Source organism: Phalacrocorax carbo, chromosome 18 (genome assembly GCF_963921805.1).
Source record: "Phalacrocorax carbo chromosome 18, bPhaCar2.1, whole genome shotgun sequence".
In the NCBI taxonomy this organism is placed as follows: domain Eukaryota; kingdom Metazoa; phylum Chordata; class Aves; order Suliformes; family Phalacrocoracidae; genus Phalacrocorax; species Phalacrocorax carbo.
In genome coordinates this window covers 4,787,042-4,804,168 of record NC_087530.1, presented here as the reverse complement: position 1 = coordinate 4,804,168, position 17,127 = coordinate 4,787,042, and the positions used below count along the sequence as shown (strand labels likewise).

Below are 17,127 nucleotides of genomic sequence, written 5' to 3'. Positions count from 1 at the left end.
TCCTGGGACCCTCTGTCTGGACCTGCTCTGACACCCATGAGAGACAGGCAAACGACACCACAGTTGGCATGGAGAGGTTCATTTTAAACCCAGCTTTAAGCGACTAAAGGACTGTGGGGCTCTGGGCAGCTTGACTTGGCTCAGCTTTCGGCAGCATCTCAGGCAAACGTGTCCTCAGGGAGGCCAGCCTCCAAAAATAAACAAACCCAGAAACAGCTCTCCGGGCTCCGTGCCATTGGCGGGGCCTCTGGGAGGGAACGTGCAGCCGGACGGGTCCCCGTGGTACAGCCCAGACCTTGGCACAGCCTGAGCAGCATGCTGCAACAGGGCTGGGGAGAGCCAAGGGGTCCCCAAGGGGCACTTGGGCCAGCTGACCTGCAAGCCATGGTCCTGCGTGGTTACTCAGAGGAGCAAAAAGAAAATGGGGGCGCACCCAGTGATACCCCAACCTGCACCCAGTGGAGTGTGGGCAGGGAGGGGGCCCAGGACTCTGTGTCCATCAGGCAGCTGACCCTGGGATTTGATCCCCCCTAGTCTGGCCACCTTTTGGGTTATAAGTGATCCCAGGCTGGGGGACACAGGGGGCTGTGGCTGGGGTTGCTCCTGGGGCAGAGCTGGGCGAGAGGCACTGCAAGCAGGGCAGAGAGTGTCCACGCAAGGCTCAGCAAGAGCAGCTTAAGATTAAACACCCCTTTCCAGCCACTAAGGAAGATTTAAGAGCGAATAACATCAGCCCAGTCGAATTCAATTGCTATTGATAATGTCCATGTGCAATTAGAGCCAATTAAGGGGAGGCAGCGAATGACAAGTGTTTGGCCAGGAGGTGGGGGGGGTCAATACAACAATCCAATTTCCCAACAACCAAATGCAATTAAAGAGTATCACTTACCCAGCTCACCCAGGAGGGCCAGCACATAAATGGGCAAAGCCAGGCATGCGGGTGCCGTCCTGCCCGGCATGCAGACCTCCGGGAGCAAGCCCTGCCCCTGCCCCAGCTTCAAGCTGCGGGAAGTGGCATCCATGTACTTCACCATGATCGCGGTGTTCCTGGTCATCTTGGTGGTGGCCCTGCAGGGCTCGGCACCCCGCGGGAGTGATTTTCCATACAAGGTGCCCCTTGATCCCCAGGGGCTGCTCGAGCTCTCCTGGAACGTCAGCTATCCCGAGCAAGCCGTGCACTTCCAGCTCCTCATCAGGGACCTGCAGTTCGGGCTCCTCTTTGGGATGTCGGACAGGGGCGAGTTCGAGAACGCGGACCTGGCTGTGCTCTGGAGCGACGGGCACAATTCCTATTTTGGGGTGAGTCACTTGTGTGATTGCATGGCTGCTTTTGGGGTTACCTCCCCACGGGTGAATCTGGCTCGTGGTTTGAAAGAGTGGGGCTGGTCCAGGGCACGGTGCACGCTAGACCTCTCCCGCTTGCTCAGGTTGAAGTGGTCCAAAAGGGCTTGGGGGTTTCTATCCCAACGGGAGCCACAGATCAGGCAACACTATGGGTTTGGCATAGGGTCTTAAACCCAAAGAGAAAATAAATACAGCAGCACATCAGCAGGGCTGAGTGGAACCCAAACCTGGATATCTCTGCTATGCTTAGCTGCAAAGAGCTCCCACAGGTGGTTGTACAGACCAGCTCACACTCGTGCACACACGCACACGTGCAGGATGTGTCAACAACTCAGTTCACTTGCGCGCTGCTGTCAGTCACATTAGAAATTAACCGCGGCTCCCATTAATGACTTTGAGACAGTGCAAAAGTTGTCAACCAGAAAGGCTGCTCCTGCCAGCACCAACAACCCAGCCGCGAGTCACGTCCAGCGCTACCGCGGAGATCAACAGGACAGAGGAAAACGCAACCTGACGGCTGCCTGCCAGCCGCGCGGTGTTATCAGAAATTAAACATGCAAAGGTATTTGGGCAGTACGTAAACGCCTGGTGGTAGCAGATGGGGGCAGGAACTAATTTCTAATTTCGCTGTTTGATTTTGCTACTGCAAATCGCTGTCCTTTCTGACACAGTCCGTTTGTCCAGGGTCTTGTTTGGCTTGTCTTCCCACCAGGGCTGCAGTTACAGTAACTGCCCTCGTGCTCTACGGCAGCTACCTATCCCCAGACCACCGCGTTAGGCTTATTGCAACTGCGCTCGGCTGCAGAAAGCAATTCACATTTTTCCCCATGTGAGGCTTTCCAGCAAGTTAAATTTTACCTCTCTGCTTACTTCAAATTAACCATAAAATACATTCTTTCACAATCAGCTGCAATGTGATCGGCAGCGTAATGAAAGGATGAAAAAGAGGGCTTATTAGCTATACTGTTTTCCTGCTAATTACCAGCCATTCAGGATGTGTGGTGGCCCGAATGTTACAGTATTTTACAGTATCATGTTAAAAAACCATAAATGATCATTTCTAATCTGCCTTCATGTGCTCACTGAAAGACAAACAGCACTGAATTAAACACCGGGCAGCATTTGGGCTTTCTCGCTCAGTTGGTGCTGAACAGCATCCTGCAAGGAGATTTCCATAAATCTCTCCAGTCCTGGTTTTCTCTCTCCCAGCATCCTTTCTTCTGGCTAAGTATGTCAGCTATTAAAAAGATCCAAATTTGCTTAACCCCCCCATGTACTATGAGATTAATTTGCACACCATACTCCCATGAAAACAAATGTCATGCTAGCTTCATGTAGCTGATTTTACTCTCCCCCTCTAAGGACAATATGTTCTCGAAATATCACTCTATACTTCTGGCTGAAATGATGCCAAGATGCTTTATTCTTTTTCTTCTGTTTTTTCCCCCAAGATAAGAGAACCAATGCCACTTGTGTACGTACAGCAGGGTACTTCTTAGGTGCCTTTTCTCAGTAAACAAAAGATATCAACGGGAGATGCAAAAGATCAAGAAAACAACACTATTTAAATCCAAATTATTGCAGGGTTTTATACTGAAAACCTTCAAACCCTTAAGCACAGGACTAACCTGCTGCTTTGCTTCTCAGTGTGGCTTTGTCACCATCATCAACAGCGAGCAGTTTTTGGGAGGCCTTGCTGAAACAATCTGGTCACAACGAATTATGGACTTTGAAGAGCGGTAGTGATTTCTAGGGCTGACACTACAGCCCTGCAAAGGGTCCGATCTTAAATTGTGAGCAGCTGGTTTGTGGCAAGGGTCTTGGAAAGCACATCACACACACACCACCACCCCCACCACCCCCCGAGAAGGTCCCCTCAGCCAAATACACCCAAAACACAGAACAGACTAATGCAATGTGTCCCTGTGGGCTTTCCTCCCCCCGCCCCGTGTCCTTTCCCTGAGTCACATCTCAACCTGTAAAGGTCTTTCTGCAGAATATTAATCCGGGGTCATGTACTTCACAGGTCTGCCTGTGCCCACCCATGGGTGGCCACCAAGGGTCTTGTGGCAGGGGCCGTGCTGGCACGGCTGTGCCCATGGGCTGCTGGAGGAGGGCACGGGGCAACCAAAACACAGGCTCCCTCCACCTCCATGACATGGAGGGTGAACCAACCAGAGGGTGAACAGAAGGAGGACCTCACGACCCGCGGTACCGCTGGAGGTCACTGCCGTGGGCTCCTCGGGCTGAGCGGGGCCAGCGGAGCCTCCCGGCTTAGCGGGTGCATTTCCTCCCACAGGATGCCTGGAGCGATTCCAAGGGGCAGCTGCACATGGACTCGCAGCAGGACTACCAGCTCCTCGGGGCTTGGAGGGCTCCTGAGGGGCTCTACCTCCTCTTCAGAAGAGCCTTCAGCACCTGTGACCCCAAGGACTACCTTATAGAGGTATGGCATCACCCTCACCCTGCTATAGCACTCCCCAGCCCCATCCCAGCCCCGGGACAGAGCTCCAAACCCCAACCTGCATGGTTATACCTGACCGATGTTTTGTTTTGGGGACAGCATTAGGTGTACAGGCTGTCTAGGGCAGAAAGGAAGTGTGTTACAGATGTTAGCCCTGGGACGTGAGTAATGTTTGGCACGATCTATTTACAACCCCTTATAAACCTCTATAAAGTGTAGATTTTAGCTTGTTTGCATCATCTGCTCCTGTTAAGCATGTGTTAGGTCTATATAAATACCCTCCTGCCTCACTCTGGTTTGCAGTCTGGAGCCAACTGTTTGGAGTGTTACAAAGAGGTGTTGGTGTTGTTCAACATGAGGCAAAGGGGAGGGTTTTGGCAGGAGCCAGAGCAAAGGGATGGCAAATAGAGCCGCTGCGGTGTGCTTGTGTGTAATCAGTGAAGTCTGTCTTCATCTGCATTCACCGCTCCCCCACGAGGCAGGATTTGGGGGAGATGTTCCCAGCAGGGATGTTGAAGAGCTTGGGGGTCTCAGCCATGCACTTCAGGTGCGGGCAGGAATTGGCACCAGCCTGATTTCAGATGAAAGCCATTGGTGGGCAGAATATTTTAAAGCCAACATGGACACAGAACATCCTTGAGTTTTTGTTGCTAGTTTTCAAAAGCTTGTCTTGTGGTGAGAAATGTCTACTGTCTGCCAAAACATGCAGAGTCCTGGAGGAAAAAATATCTGTGTGTGAATCAGGAAAAGACTTGCAGGTCTTTATTCTCTGATCCTTTAAGAGAAAATAATTCTCTTTTCCCTTCTTCCTCATCTCCTGCCCAGAGCTCACTGGGTTCAGCATCACCTTCCTTGCTTGCAGTTGACTTTCAGCAGAGCTTCTCGCCGTACACCCACAACAGAAACTGGGAGAAAGGGAGGATTTCAGAGAGAAGTTCTGTTTCTGCTGTTCCTCCCCAGGCTGCTGCCCATGGCCATTGCTGGGGCTGGGCTGCAGGATGGGATGAACCCTGAACTGACATGGTTGTCCCAGCCTGGAGCTCAGGAGGGACGACGGGCTTTGAAGAAGCAGAGAGGAGATGTTACCCTTATGGGCAATAGCATTAACTTCCTAAGATTAAAACTGATGCCATCTAGGGAAAACTTTTCAGACTCTCCCGAGTGGTAGGGAACCCCCTGTGATCATGTCAGCCAAAGAAATGCCCTGAAATCTATAGCCTTTCTGGGAGAGCCCAACAAAGTGAGCTACTGGTGAAGTCAGGGTAGCTTCCCATCTGGGGATGAGTCAAGAGGCCCATTCCTGGATTCACGCCACCACCACTGGTGCTAATAGTCCGTGAAATTCACATTCCTGCATGAAAAACTACCTGGTATACTTTACTCTTGCTTCAGGATGGCACCGTGCACCTTATCTATGGGATCCTGGAGAAACCAGTCCATTCCCTCCAAGCCATCAACATCTCTGCCATCCACAGGGGACTGCAGAGGGTGCAGCTGCTAAAGCCCAACATCACCGTCCCTGAACTGCCCAGTGACATGAAGACCATGGAGATAACGGCCCCTAATGTTGTCATTCCCAGCCAGGAGACAACCTACTGGTGTTACATGGCGGAGCTCCCAGATGGCTTCCCCAAACATCACATTATCATGGTAAGAGGCAGGAGAAGAGGGTTGCTTTCCCTGGTGCAGATCAGAAACCGCATTCACGTTCAGCCACTCTGCAAAGTCTGCCTTTTCACTGCCCCTTCACAGGAAGGCTTTCAGACCCATGTCTTCCTCAACATGGTACCAAAACATCTCCCAGAGCCACCCCACCAGCAGTAGCATCCTCTTGTCTCCTAGAGAACCTGAAATCAGAAGTTTCTCAGCAGGAGGTGGCCGGGTTGTGACTTTCCACCTGGCACATCAAGCAGATATCGGGGCAGGCTCAGAGCTGACCCCCTGCAGAAGGCAGAGCTGTAGCCATCAAGTACAGACCCATGGCAGGATTATGGCACGCAATGAGCCACGAGGAATATATAGACGTGGGAAACAAAGGAACAGGGCGGGTAAGAGCAGGGCAGAGCAAGCCAGAATATGAACTGGCTTCTAAATATTAGGCATACTGAAAAAAAAAAGGGTTACAGACATAAATGCAACTTGTGTGCATGCCTAGACACATTGCACATGCTTGGCTCACCTCCCCCAGAGGAGAGGCAGAAACCTGCAGGCAGCCCAGTGCCGGGGAACGGCAGGCGTAACGCCAATCTGACTGCCCATCACGAGCTACTGGGAGAGCATCGCCCCGGCAGGCGCGGAGGTGGCTCAGCAGATGACCTGGCACTCCCAGAGTCAAAAACCACACGAACAGGGAGAGGGAAAACCTGACACACGAGCCAAAGCAAGCGCTTAGTGATTTATAGGGGAGAGACGACGTTGCAAAGGAAAACTCAGAAGGAGGATTTTCTCTCCAACAGATGGTGTGAAATGAATCATCTGTGTGTAAGTAAAAAGTGCGTAGCTCCTGATACCTTCCCGCTGCTGCAGATCATTTCTACAGCTGGCGCTTTTAGCCAGATCCGTTCCTTAGGCTTATTTGAAATCACTCTTTCTACCCCAAATCCTACTCCCTGTGCCCTGAGCAGCTGTTGGCTAGAAACAAAACCCAATAGCTACCGGCAGAGCTACCACAACATGGCCAGAACCCTCTTTAGGAAAAAGCAATGTGCCCAGGGCCACCTCAGCCCTGCAAAACTGGCAAAGGACTCAGTCATCACAAAGCAGACCGAGACCCTGTGCTGATCACGTGCATCTGTTGCTGGAGAAGGGATGAGACGTTTCTCTGTGGGTTCTGGTTGACTCTGAGTTGGTCCCAAAGCCAAGATCTTGTGGCCTTTGGTGCCTCATGCCCAGAGCAACCTTCCCTCTCAATCACGTGGCAGAAACTGTCTCCCATTCAGTAACAGCTAGCAGGCACACCTGCCTTGGGCTCCATGTGGAGCCTGCACAGATAGCAACCCCTAGGCACGGGCTCTCAGCAAACGGTCTTACTGCATCCTTCTTCTTGGACACTGCTTTGCAGTACGAGCCAGTGGTCACAGCAGGCAACGAGGCCCTGGTCCACCACATGGAAGTGTTCCAGTGCGCTGCTGAGTTTGACAGCTTCCCCCATTACAACGGGCCCTGCGACTCCAAGATGAAGCCAGACCGGCTCAACTACTGCAGGCACGTGCTTGCAGCATGGGCCATGGGAGCACAGGTGGGTGCAAGATGGGACCCGCGACCCTGGGTGAAAGCTTTTCTCCTAGGCGCTTTCCTGCTGCCTCTCAGCCCTTCCCAATCCAATCTTGGGACGGCCCCGTGCAGGCTGCCCAATCCCAGTCTCTGCTGGGATTTGCATCCAGCCCTGTCTGAGCTCCGCCGAGGTGCATCTGAGTTTCCACCTCACCCCAGCCCACCTCCCGGTGCCATAAATCGGTGTGATGCCCCTACTCAGTGGTTATGCCATTGCATGTGCTTATCGGCACGTGAGACACCTTTGGAAGCAAGAGCAGCTCACCAAGCACAGCCAAGAGCACCAGTCACATCCCTCAGCCCCCGGTGGGAGTCAGGATTATGCCCAGACATCTCCCCTAGCCTTCTCAGCCTTGTCCCCAGGAAAGCCAGCCCACTGCTCCCCTAACACCTTCACTCTGCTTCCAGGCTTTCTATTACCCCGAAGAAGCGGGTCTTGCCTTCGGTGGCCCGGGCTCCTCCAGATATTTGCGCCTTGAGATTCATTACCACAATCCCCTGGTGTTCAAAGGTGAGTGGGCGCGTGGCGATGCCCGGTGCCTCCCCAGCGAGGCGGCGGCAGGAGAGCTGGGTAAACGTCAGACACTGCCACCCTGCCAGGGAGGGCTTTATAGAGAAGGAAACTTGGCCAAAACAAGTCCTGTTTGCAACTTTCTGGAGACCTCATGGTCCAGATCCGCACTAGCAGGAAGAATATATTAAATCCCCACCATGCTGCTGGTCTTTCTGGCCTCGGCGAAGTCGCCTTCACCAGAGGCTGGACCCCATCCTTGTACATGCCCTGCGGCAGGGAGGGAGGCTCGAGGAAGGGAGCCTGGCTGAGCCCACAGACCCCCCGGGGCAGAAAGATGCCCCTGCACATCATTCCTGCAGGGCAATGGTCCAAGCCAACTCCGTTATTTAGCTGGGCTGTCCCAGGTGCCCCTGCAGTTTCTGTGCAAGGCGGCGGTGGGTCTGAGCCCAGAGCCAAGAGCATTAGCAGTGCCAGAGTCACCAGAGAGACAGCACCAGCCTGCCTGGGGATGGGGGAATTTAGATGTTGTTTTACTGGTACTCCTGCTTCAATAACATTGTCAGGAGACACATTTAAAAAAAAAAAGCATTCCAAACAACCCAGTTTCTTCATTTACATAAAAACAAGTGGCTTCTTGACTACCCAAGTATATTTTTAGGAGACCAGAGCATATGTACTGTAGATCAATCATAGCACATTCGGCAACTCGAGAAGAAACACGTCTATAAATACTGAGCTCATGTCTTTCATGATTTATCTGCTTTTGCATGTTAACCAATAGTGTCTCCCCAGTTATTCTTATCCCTGGGTGGGCTTCAGCCCAGAGACAGAGGGTTCAAAGCCAGCCTGAATCCCTCCTGACCTACTGAACCTGCCCTTTCTCTTTGCTCACAAAGCTGGGTGGCAAATGAGAGCCAGAGCTCATCTCAGCAGAGCTCACTGCTGCCTCTGCCTGCCCCATGGCCAGCATCTGCCAGGGGCACACCATGGGCACAGGGTCTTCTCCAACTCCCACCAGCTCCTTGGGGTGGGCGTTAAATGGAGCAACCTCAAATGCAAGAGAGACCAGAAGCTTTCCAAATGCAAGGAGTACTTGCTCCATATGCATTTCTCCTCCTGCCAGGCCCCCAGTAACAGCATGGCCTTAGTTATTTGGACATATCAGTTAAAGACGCAATGAGCCGTATTTCTGAGGGAGTTCTCCAAAGCACCCCATGAGCTGGCTTCCCGCTTTGGGCTCTCCAAAGGCACTACTCTGCCTTTGGAGCAACCACCTCTCTTGGCCTCAGGTTGGTGACCTCTCTAGGGGAGCAGGCGTATGTTTGGGGCCACTCAGTAAAGACTTGCACCAAAATATCTAGAATTTTAAAACAATAAGAACTGCACACATGAAGAAAGCTGCGAGCGAGAGGCTGGAACACCTCTCCCCATGCCAGCTGCAGCACAGTGTCATTTTTCACTCCTGACCTTGTCCTGGCAGCCGTCACTTCTCCCGCGGTGACTTGCAGCCTCATCCTCTTGCTCACCAGGTCGCCGCGACTCCTCGGGGATCCGCCTCTACTACACGGCCACCCTGCGACGCTACGACGCTGGCATCATGGAGCTGGGCTTGGTCTACACGCCAGTGATGGCCATTCCTCCGGGTGAGGATGCCTTTGTCCTCACAGGGTACTGCACCGACAAATGCACCCAGTTGGTGAGTGCCCATCCTCTCCGCCTCGGCTTTGCCTCGGAAAAAGAGGTTGCAAATGGTTTTTCTCAAGTCCCAGGCAGCAGTGATACAGCACTGAGTTCTGGGGTCCCAATGCCCAGTTTTAAACTCCCCAAACCTCTTACCATGAGGTTGTGCTGGAAAGAAAAACCTGCTGTGTACAACAAACAGTGAGCAGCTGGTTGGGGTGCGCTGAATCCCCCTCGAAGCAGCTCTCCTGGGGTACTATTCCCATAAAACTTACTGCCGAGCTGGCCGTGCCTCAGCGGTGCTTTCCCCCCGGAGATGGGAGGATTGGTCTCTGCTTCCAAGGAGCTCGCCAAGGGTTCTCAATGAGAGTTTCAAAATGCCCACCTTGCTCTAAGGGAATTTTTAGTGGGTGCTTTTGTAGGGCCTACTCAAAAGGAACTGTTTGTGCCACCACTAATGAAAGCAAGGAAGCAAGCAGCATGTGGCTTGGCTGGTCCCGCTGACTTAGGGCACAGCAGCGCGTACGTGGGATTTGGCAGCGGACCGAGCATCTGTTACTCTGCAGGGAGCTCATTTCTACGCTGTCCCAATGGCACAGCATTCCCCAAACCCCTGTGTGGGAGCCGGTGCAGGGTCTCGAGACCACAGCAAGGGGATGCACTGGAGGTGAGAGGGATGGGGTCGGATATAGAGGCTTGAGCCATGCTTCCCTCAGGCTCTGCCCACTGCCGGCATCCGCATCTTCGCCTCCCAGCTCCACACTCACCTGGCAGGAAGAAAAGTGGTGACAGTGCTGTCCCGGGACGGGAGAGAGCGGCAGGTCGTGAATGCCGATGGTCACTACAGCCCTCACTTCCAGGTACCGGGGTCTGCAGGGGCAGCGGGGGGTCCTGGCTGGATGTCACCTGTGGGGCTGCCCCAGGCACAGCACCATGGCATTGCTCTAACACGGCCCCTTTCCTTCCCTCCCAGGAGATCCGCATGCTGAAGAAGGTGGTTGCAGTTTTTCCAGTGAGTGGCTCCCAAAACCGTGGTGGCTCCAAATAGTGCAAGACTTTTCCCTGACCCCACAGCCCCGAGACTCCTGACTCCTTTCCACCACCTCATCCCCTCTGCTACCAGCAGCCCTTGCCCACACACAGGCACCCACTGCCGCCCAGGACCTCCCAGGGGCTGCGGGAGGAGATGCTCCCCATGGTCCCTGGGTCACATCTGCCACCTCCTCATGGATGCATTGGGGATGCCGGGGCCCATCTCATATAGCATGAAACCAGTGTGTGGGCAGCAGAACCATGCCAGGAGCTAAATTAAGCATCTAATTTAGCTGGGCTTCCTCTAGCAGAGGGGGGCTCCTAGGGGGGCGAGGGCAAACCATGCACGCACTGGAGGTGCCTCCTCCCTCCTTGCTTGGTGGAAGGGAAGAAGAGATTCGGCAGCAAATGTGGTGGGAGTGGGTGGTACAAGAGAGGCTGAGCGTGCCCTGGGGCTGTATGGGTGAGGAAGGACCTGGCTGCAAAGCGAGGGCACCTACAGGAGTCGTCATGCCCCAGGAGGCTGCTCAAAAGCCTCAGCACCTATTGAAACCATACCCAGGGCTGTGCTCTGGGGTGTCCCCACGGGCTCAGCACCGACCGTGGAGGGGGAGGCAGTTGTGCCATCAAGTCACATACAGGTTTGGCAATTCAAAATGTTGCCTAAGTGCATTTTTGAGGTGCTTCAGCCCTGCAGAAATTCTTAGAAAGTGAAGAAGGCAGGAAACACCATCCCTGGGATACAGCCCTAGGGAATCTCCCCAGGGGATACAAGTTTAGCAAGCGCTCCTGCGGCACTGCGGCCGGCGCTGGCGGGGAAACAGGCTGCCCACGGGCTGACACCTCTACAGAGAGCAGAGATCTGCTATGTTACAAACTCCCCAGTCCCCAGATTCTCTGGTCGGGGAGGGAAAGCTCCGCACTCTCACACCTACACGTGTCTGTGTTCAAACCCCTCCCAGGGCGACGAACTCATCACGACCTGCACATACAACACGGAGGACCGGAGCCGAGTCACGGTGGTGAGTGCAGGGGCGAGCTCGCCTGCCCGCGCGGGGCTGGCGTCTGTTTGCACCCCACGGCTGGCGGCACCCACAAAGCGGGCACCTGCATGAACCTGGGCTCAATCACAGCCAGAAACCAAAGGGAGGGTGGTAAAGAAGCGAGCCCACAAGGCTCTGCTGCCTGCAGCGGGGATGTTAAGGTGCTAATTGAGAAGTAGCATGTGTCACTCTAATTCCCGTCACAAACTGTTCCACTGGGGATTAACTGTAATTAAAGAGAAGTGGCATTTTTTGACAGTGCATGTTATTTTCTTACACAGGCAGCAAAAAGAGCCTGTCAGAGGTACCGTCAACAGGGACCAAGCTAAATATAGCAGGTGGATTATAGGAAATCTGCATTTTAATGTAAATCACACGATCTAGCCTGAAAGCCTGTCCTTGCATAATGGGCCAACAGGATGAGCAGAGTACTGCCCATCCCATGCACCTGAAGGGGTGCATACATATATATATGTGCATGTGTGCACGTACAGGTGTGAGCTTTAGCCTTTGCAGACCCCCTGCCCTCCCCGCTGCCTGTGCAGCCCCGCAGGGCAGAGCCAGACCCTGCCGCCAGCACGTCTGTGTCTGCCGCAGGGCGGGTTTGGCATCCTGGAGGAGATGTGCGTGAACTACGTGCACTACTACCCCCAGACACAGCTGGAGTTGTGCAAAAGCGCTGTGGATCCAGGCTACCTGCACCGATACTTCAACCTCGTGAACAGGTACAGAGCCCCCGCACGGCAGCGCTGAGGGGAGAGGGACTGTTGCAGAGCTCTTTGCTAGTAACACTGGAAAAAAGTTTAAGAAGTGGGGTTCGAGGTGCTGGCTGTGCAGTAGGTACGCGGGGGGTCACAGGCCGTGGGGGGTTCAGGAGCCGTGGCTGCACGCGGGAGCACAGTCCTGCCCTCAGAGCAGGCAGCCAAACCCAGGGCTGTAAGGATGGCTGTGTAGTGAGATCAGGGAAGGGAGAGCATTCCCAGCTGGGACTTCCCAGCAAGAGGCAGTGCATGGCCAAGTGCTTATGGGCAAAATACTTCTTATAACCCAAGGCAGACACCGAGCACCCCTGCCAGAGAAGCAGGCTGCAGCTCATTCAGCCACGATGAGAGGGGACAGATGCTGACCTTGCGCAGGGTGTCCTACTCACGGGCAGTCCAGCTGGCCCAAATCTTCCCCCGCGGGTGCCAGCTGTGCTAGGCTCTCCCCGCTCCCAGAGCCGACCTCAGAGCCTTCCCAGGCCGAGCTTTAGGCAGGGAGGAATTAGACACATTCAGTGCTAAAAGGGGACAGCACTTCTGCGTTACAGTGTGGCATTTCTCCTGCCCCAGGTTTAACGACGAGGAGGTCTGCATGTGCCCGCAGGTCTCCATCCCACAGCAGTTTTTCTCAGTTCCCTGGAACACGTTCAACAGAGACGTGCTGAAATCCCTCTACGGCTTTGCTCCGATCTCGATGCACTGCAACAAATCCTCAGCCGTCCGGTTCCCGGTACGTGTAGCTTCACAACCAAAGCTTCACAGCAAAACCCCCGGCCATAGGTAAAAAGCAGCTTGGCAGAGCTGTGCTGCAGGGTGACCCTGATGAGATGGGTCAAGCCTCCGGTGCTCGGGACATGGCTGCGCTCAGCAGGCTGAGGGCAGGGAGCTGGAGCTGCCTGGGGAACCCCGGCGTCACCAGGACGCTGAGCTCAGCCCAAACCTGGTGCTTAAAACAATACGGCACAAGCCCGCTGTGGATGTGCTCAGCCGGATTCAATTAGGAGATGCATTTGCATACAGTGATTTTGAGGCTGCTTTTGCTGAGCATTAAAGCAGGGCTAGCTCCAGAGCTGAGGACAAACATGAGGTGGTTTTTTAGGATTTTGGCAAATCACATCAGGTCCCAGCAGGGCGAGCTCATTACGCACAGCATCTGTGCAGTCTCCAAATGTGGCGATCCAGCAAAACGTGAGGGATAAAGTGCCGTGAGATCATTAAAGAAAAACCAGGCCCAGCGATGATGGTCATGGCAATGATGGTGATGAAGATTTAAACCCACTGATGGTCCCTATCACCATCAGCTCCCAACGCTGTTTATCAGGGTAATAAACTTACATGATGTGCTATTTCCGGATCCAGTGCTATCCACCGCAGCGCCGGACGATGCTGAGCTGATTGCAGGGAAGACCATCAGCTCTCTGCCCCAGTAAAACCCCTTTAGCGAAGTCTGTTCTGGAGGGGGCAGAAACCTTCCCAGTTCCCTGGAACTGGAGACCCGGCACCTCTCGGCCATGCAGAGCTCTGCTGCAGGGATGGAAGTGACACTGAACTTTTGTGCAGCAGCAGAATTAGTAATTAAACCTCTTAATTATGGCCCAAGCAACTGTCTTGATTTTAGATAGGTCTGGGGAGTGGCCAAGAAGAGACTTGAGCAGAGCCGATGCCAGCACTAAGTGGGTCACGAACATTGCAGCAAGGGCTTAGGAGCCGAGCTGCCCCTCCTGCTCTGATGGTGTTTTCAGAGCGAGCCTGATTTTAAGACATCTCATTTATTCCACACTGTTTCTGCCAAGAGAAAAGCACCAGCTTCTAATTAAGCTCATGTTTTTGCAGTTCAGCAATCCCAAACTTGACGAGCTTTCTGGAAGGACCGAGTGCTGTTAATTATTGAGCAAAATCTCAGGGTAACCCTTGCGAGTGGCTGTGGGGATGCTGCTGTACCCAAGTTCCCTGCACCTGCAAGGGCTCGCAATGAACCTATACTTTCTATAGTTTCTACATTCAGACGTCCACTAAAAAGCACTGAAAACAACTGTCAAGACACTCCAAATACCTTTGATCTACCCCAAAAGCAGGGTGCTTGTGAGCTGCTAGCACAAGGTTTGGGATGTGTCGGCAGGGCAGACTGCCACGGCAGATGGGCTCAGGGCTGGGGCCAAGCCCTGGAGAAGGCGCACCCTAAACAAGCTTAACTGCTCTATTAAGCCATAAGGGTACAGGATAATAGTAGTTTCTTCAGCTGGTGCTTCCCTGCAATGCTGTCCCCTCTCCGATTGCTCCCCGTGTGCTTTGGGAGGGTCCCTCCATCCCCCTCCACCTTTCCCCAGGGTTTTCCTGGTGCTGGTGCAGGCTCTGGCCCATTTCGCTTGACTTACTACAAGGAATTTAATCTAAAAACATAAATTCAACTTTCATCTTCTTGCTGGTGACTCACAGCTCTACCTCCTGTCTCCAGACCTCCCTCCTCCTGCTCACGCTGCAGCTCAGCCTTTCGCTGATGTTTCCGCATGGGCGCGCAGCCAGCAGCCAAACCGTTGCATCGCCGAACCAGAGCTCAGCCCAGGCTGAGCCCCCCCTTCGCCCTCGCAGCCCCTGCCCGCGTCTCACCTGGCCACTAACCCGGACCAACACATCACATCTGAGCTAGGTCCTGCCCGGCGGGCTCAGCCCTCAGTGCTGACTCCAGCAGATCGCTCCTTGCAGGGAGCATCCCCAAGACGAGGTGCCCCCGTGCATACACAGAGCTGGGGGTTTTGTCCTGGCCATGGTCACCTTGAGCCCTGGTGGCTGTGACAGCCCTTTCCCGGCTCTGCCCTGTGGCACCTCATCCAGGCTCTGTGTCCCTCCTGTTTCACAGCAGCTGCACACAAAATCCATGCTGCCACACTGCAAACGTTGCCTCCAGCCAACCTTCCTGCCAATACCTGGTAGAGCTACGCCCTGATAAAGCAGGGGGGTTGGACAAGATCATCTCTAGAGGTCCCGTCCAACCCCTACCATTCTGTGATTCTGGGAGAGCATTTTTCAGGGCTGGGCTGAGAACATGGTGGGTTGATGGGACTCCCTGGTTTAAGTTGTCTCCATCCAATTTGGTGGGTAACACTTTTTGGGGGGGGAAACTCTCTAATCATGGTAGGTTTGTGCAATGTGGTACAGTGGAGACATCTGCGCTGCTAAGGGGATGCATAGGTGCTTCTGCAATACAAATAATTGTTGATGTCTCATAAGAAAACATCCTGGCTTGGGATAAAACCACTTCAAACATTAAAGATCATTTCATTTTTACAAGTAGGGAGAAACATGGAGCCTCCAAGTACCCAAAACCTGGACTTGGTCTCATCTCTCTTGCAGGGCGAGTGGGAGAAGCAGCCACTTCCCACCATCACCAAGAGGCTGCAGGAGCCCGTCCCTCGCTGCCCGCCCGCCCCGGGGCCTCGGCCGGCCGCCCCCATCCCCCTCAACCTGGGCGAGCTCAGGAAGGACTGACCCGATGCCTGCTCTCTCCACCTCGAAGGGAAGCTCCTCCAGGCAGGAGCATCCGCAGGCAACGTTGTCCCTGTCGCTCTCCCGGCATCCCTGCCTGCACAGCGATGCTGGCCGGCGCCCTGGCCCCTGCCTCTGGAGGCGGTTAGGGCTTATGAGCTAGAGTTCAGAAAGTACTCTGGAGATGGAAAGCGCTATATTTAGTGCATTATTAGCAATCCTGGCTCTGAGTAATGCTGCTTTCCGCCCCCAGAATAATAATGTGGAGGTTTGCTATTGTGTTCAACCCAGCTCGGCCCCGGGGAGGGGGGAAAAAGCCTGTTTTCCTGCAGGGAAACTGAGGCATAGAGCAAAAACCCTGCATGGGAGAAGCATACAAGCCTTCCTGGTGCCCCACAGTCCCATCTGGCTCAGGGCGGCTCCGCGGGCACTCTCCTATGCCAGCACCCACGGCAGGGATGGAGGCAGGGAGGGATGCCGCGACGCCCACCCGGCGCTCGCCTCCCCGCTGCAGGGACTGCGGCTCCCCGCCGCGCTCCTCCTCCCACTCCCCCGCGCTGGGGATTATTTGTCTTGACGCCACCAGATGCCAATGGCCAGGAACAAATGATACCTCTGTGATGGGTTTTAGAAAGGGGGAGAGATGGAGGGGGAGGGACATAGGGGGAAAGACAAACCTTTGGGCAGGAAAAAATGACTCCATTAAATACCTAAATGTAAAAAAAAAAAAAAAAAGGAAAGAGAAAAAAAACCCTGCTTTTTGCTGTTGAGCTCCAGAGGGAAGATATTAGGGAGGAGCAGAGGAAAGGCCGGTGGAGCCCGTCCGTCCCTGGTGGGTGCCTGTCCCTCGCTGCCCTGGAGCGGGTGGGATCCAGGGCAAGGCTGCAGCCAAATCCTGCCCTCCCGGCCACCTCGAGTTTAAAGGAAAATCTTAGGTCAGAGCACTGTGGATCAGAAAGGTATTTTTGAAGCAAAACATTATCTTCCTGGCACACAGTGGATCCCTGGTTCGGCAGGGAGGCAGCGTGCTCAGTCCTGCATTTATCCCCAGGACAAACGGAGAGGACGGCGGCCACTCCCTCTGCCCTCCGCCTGGCCAGAATCAGGGAGCGCACTCACCTCCTATTCAGCGAAAAATTCATCCCAATCTTGTTTTTTAATGTCTCTAGTAAAACCAAAGCACTTGAGAGTTCAGACTCTTGCCCATGGCGCTTGTTGCATGAGGCTAAGGAATTGAAATCGGCTCTAAAGACGGCATAAACCAAGCAAAACTAGTCAAGGGAAATAAAGTGAAAAGCACGCAGTGTGATTATTTCTTCAGGCGGGTGAAAGCTTCAGCGGAGACCAGGCCCTCGCTGCGCTGCTGAGGATGGAGTCCAGCCAGGGGACCAGAGCAAGGGGCAATTATGTGGGCAGGCTGGGGTCAGCTGTCCCCTCCCTTTAGCAGCCGGGGGGTCACGGGCTGTGTGCGTGAGATGAAAAACCGTCCCTGACACCTCCGAGACTGGCTCTGCGCTGCCGGAGGCTGCGGGG

General features: G+C 54.1%; 1 protein-coding gene across 1 annotated transcript; it reads left to right on the top strand.

Annotated features, from left to right (window-relative positions):
* The first annotated feature begins 874 nt into the window (after window positions 1–874).
* Window positions 875–16,843, top strand: DBH (dopamine beta-hydroxylase). The gene is made up of 12 exons (XM_064469020.1): window positions 875–1,299; window positions 3,644–3,790; window positions 5,201–5,458; window positions 6,870–7,046; window positions 7,490–7,592; window positions 9,125–9,291; window positions 9,992–10,135; window positions 10,249–10,287; window positions 11,270–11,329; window positions 11,948–12,075; window positions 12,682–12,841; window positions 15,463–16,843. Exons 1-12 carry the CDS (start codon window positions 919–921, stop codon window positions 15,595–15,597), a joined length of 1,899 nt encoding a protein of 632 aa, XP_064325090.1. The 5' UTR covers window positions 875–918; the 3' UTR covers window positions 15,598–16,843.
* Window positions 16,844–17,127: the final 284 nt, after the last annotated feature.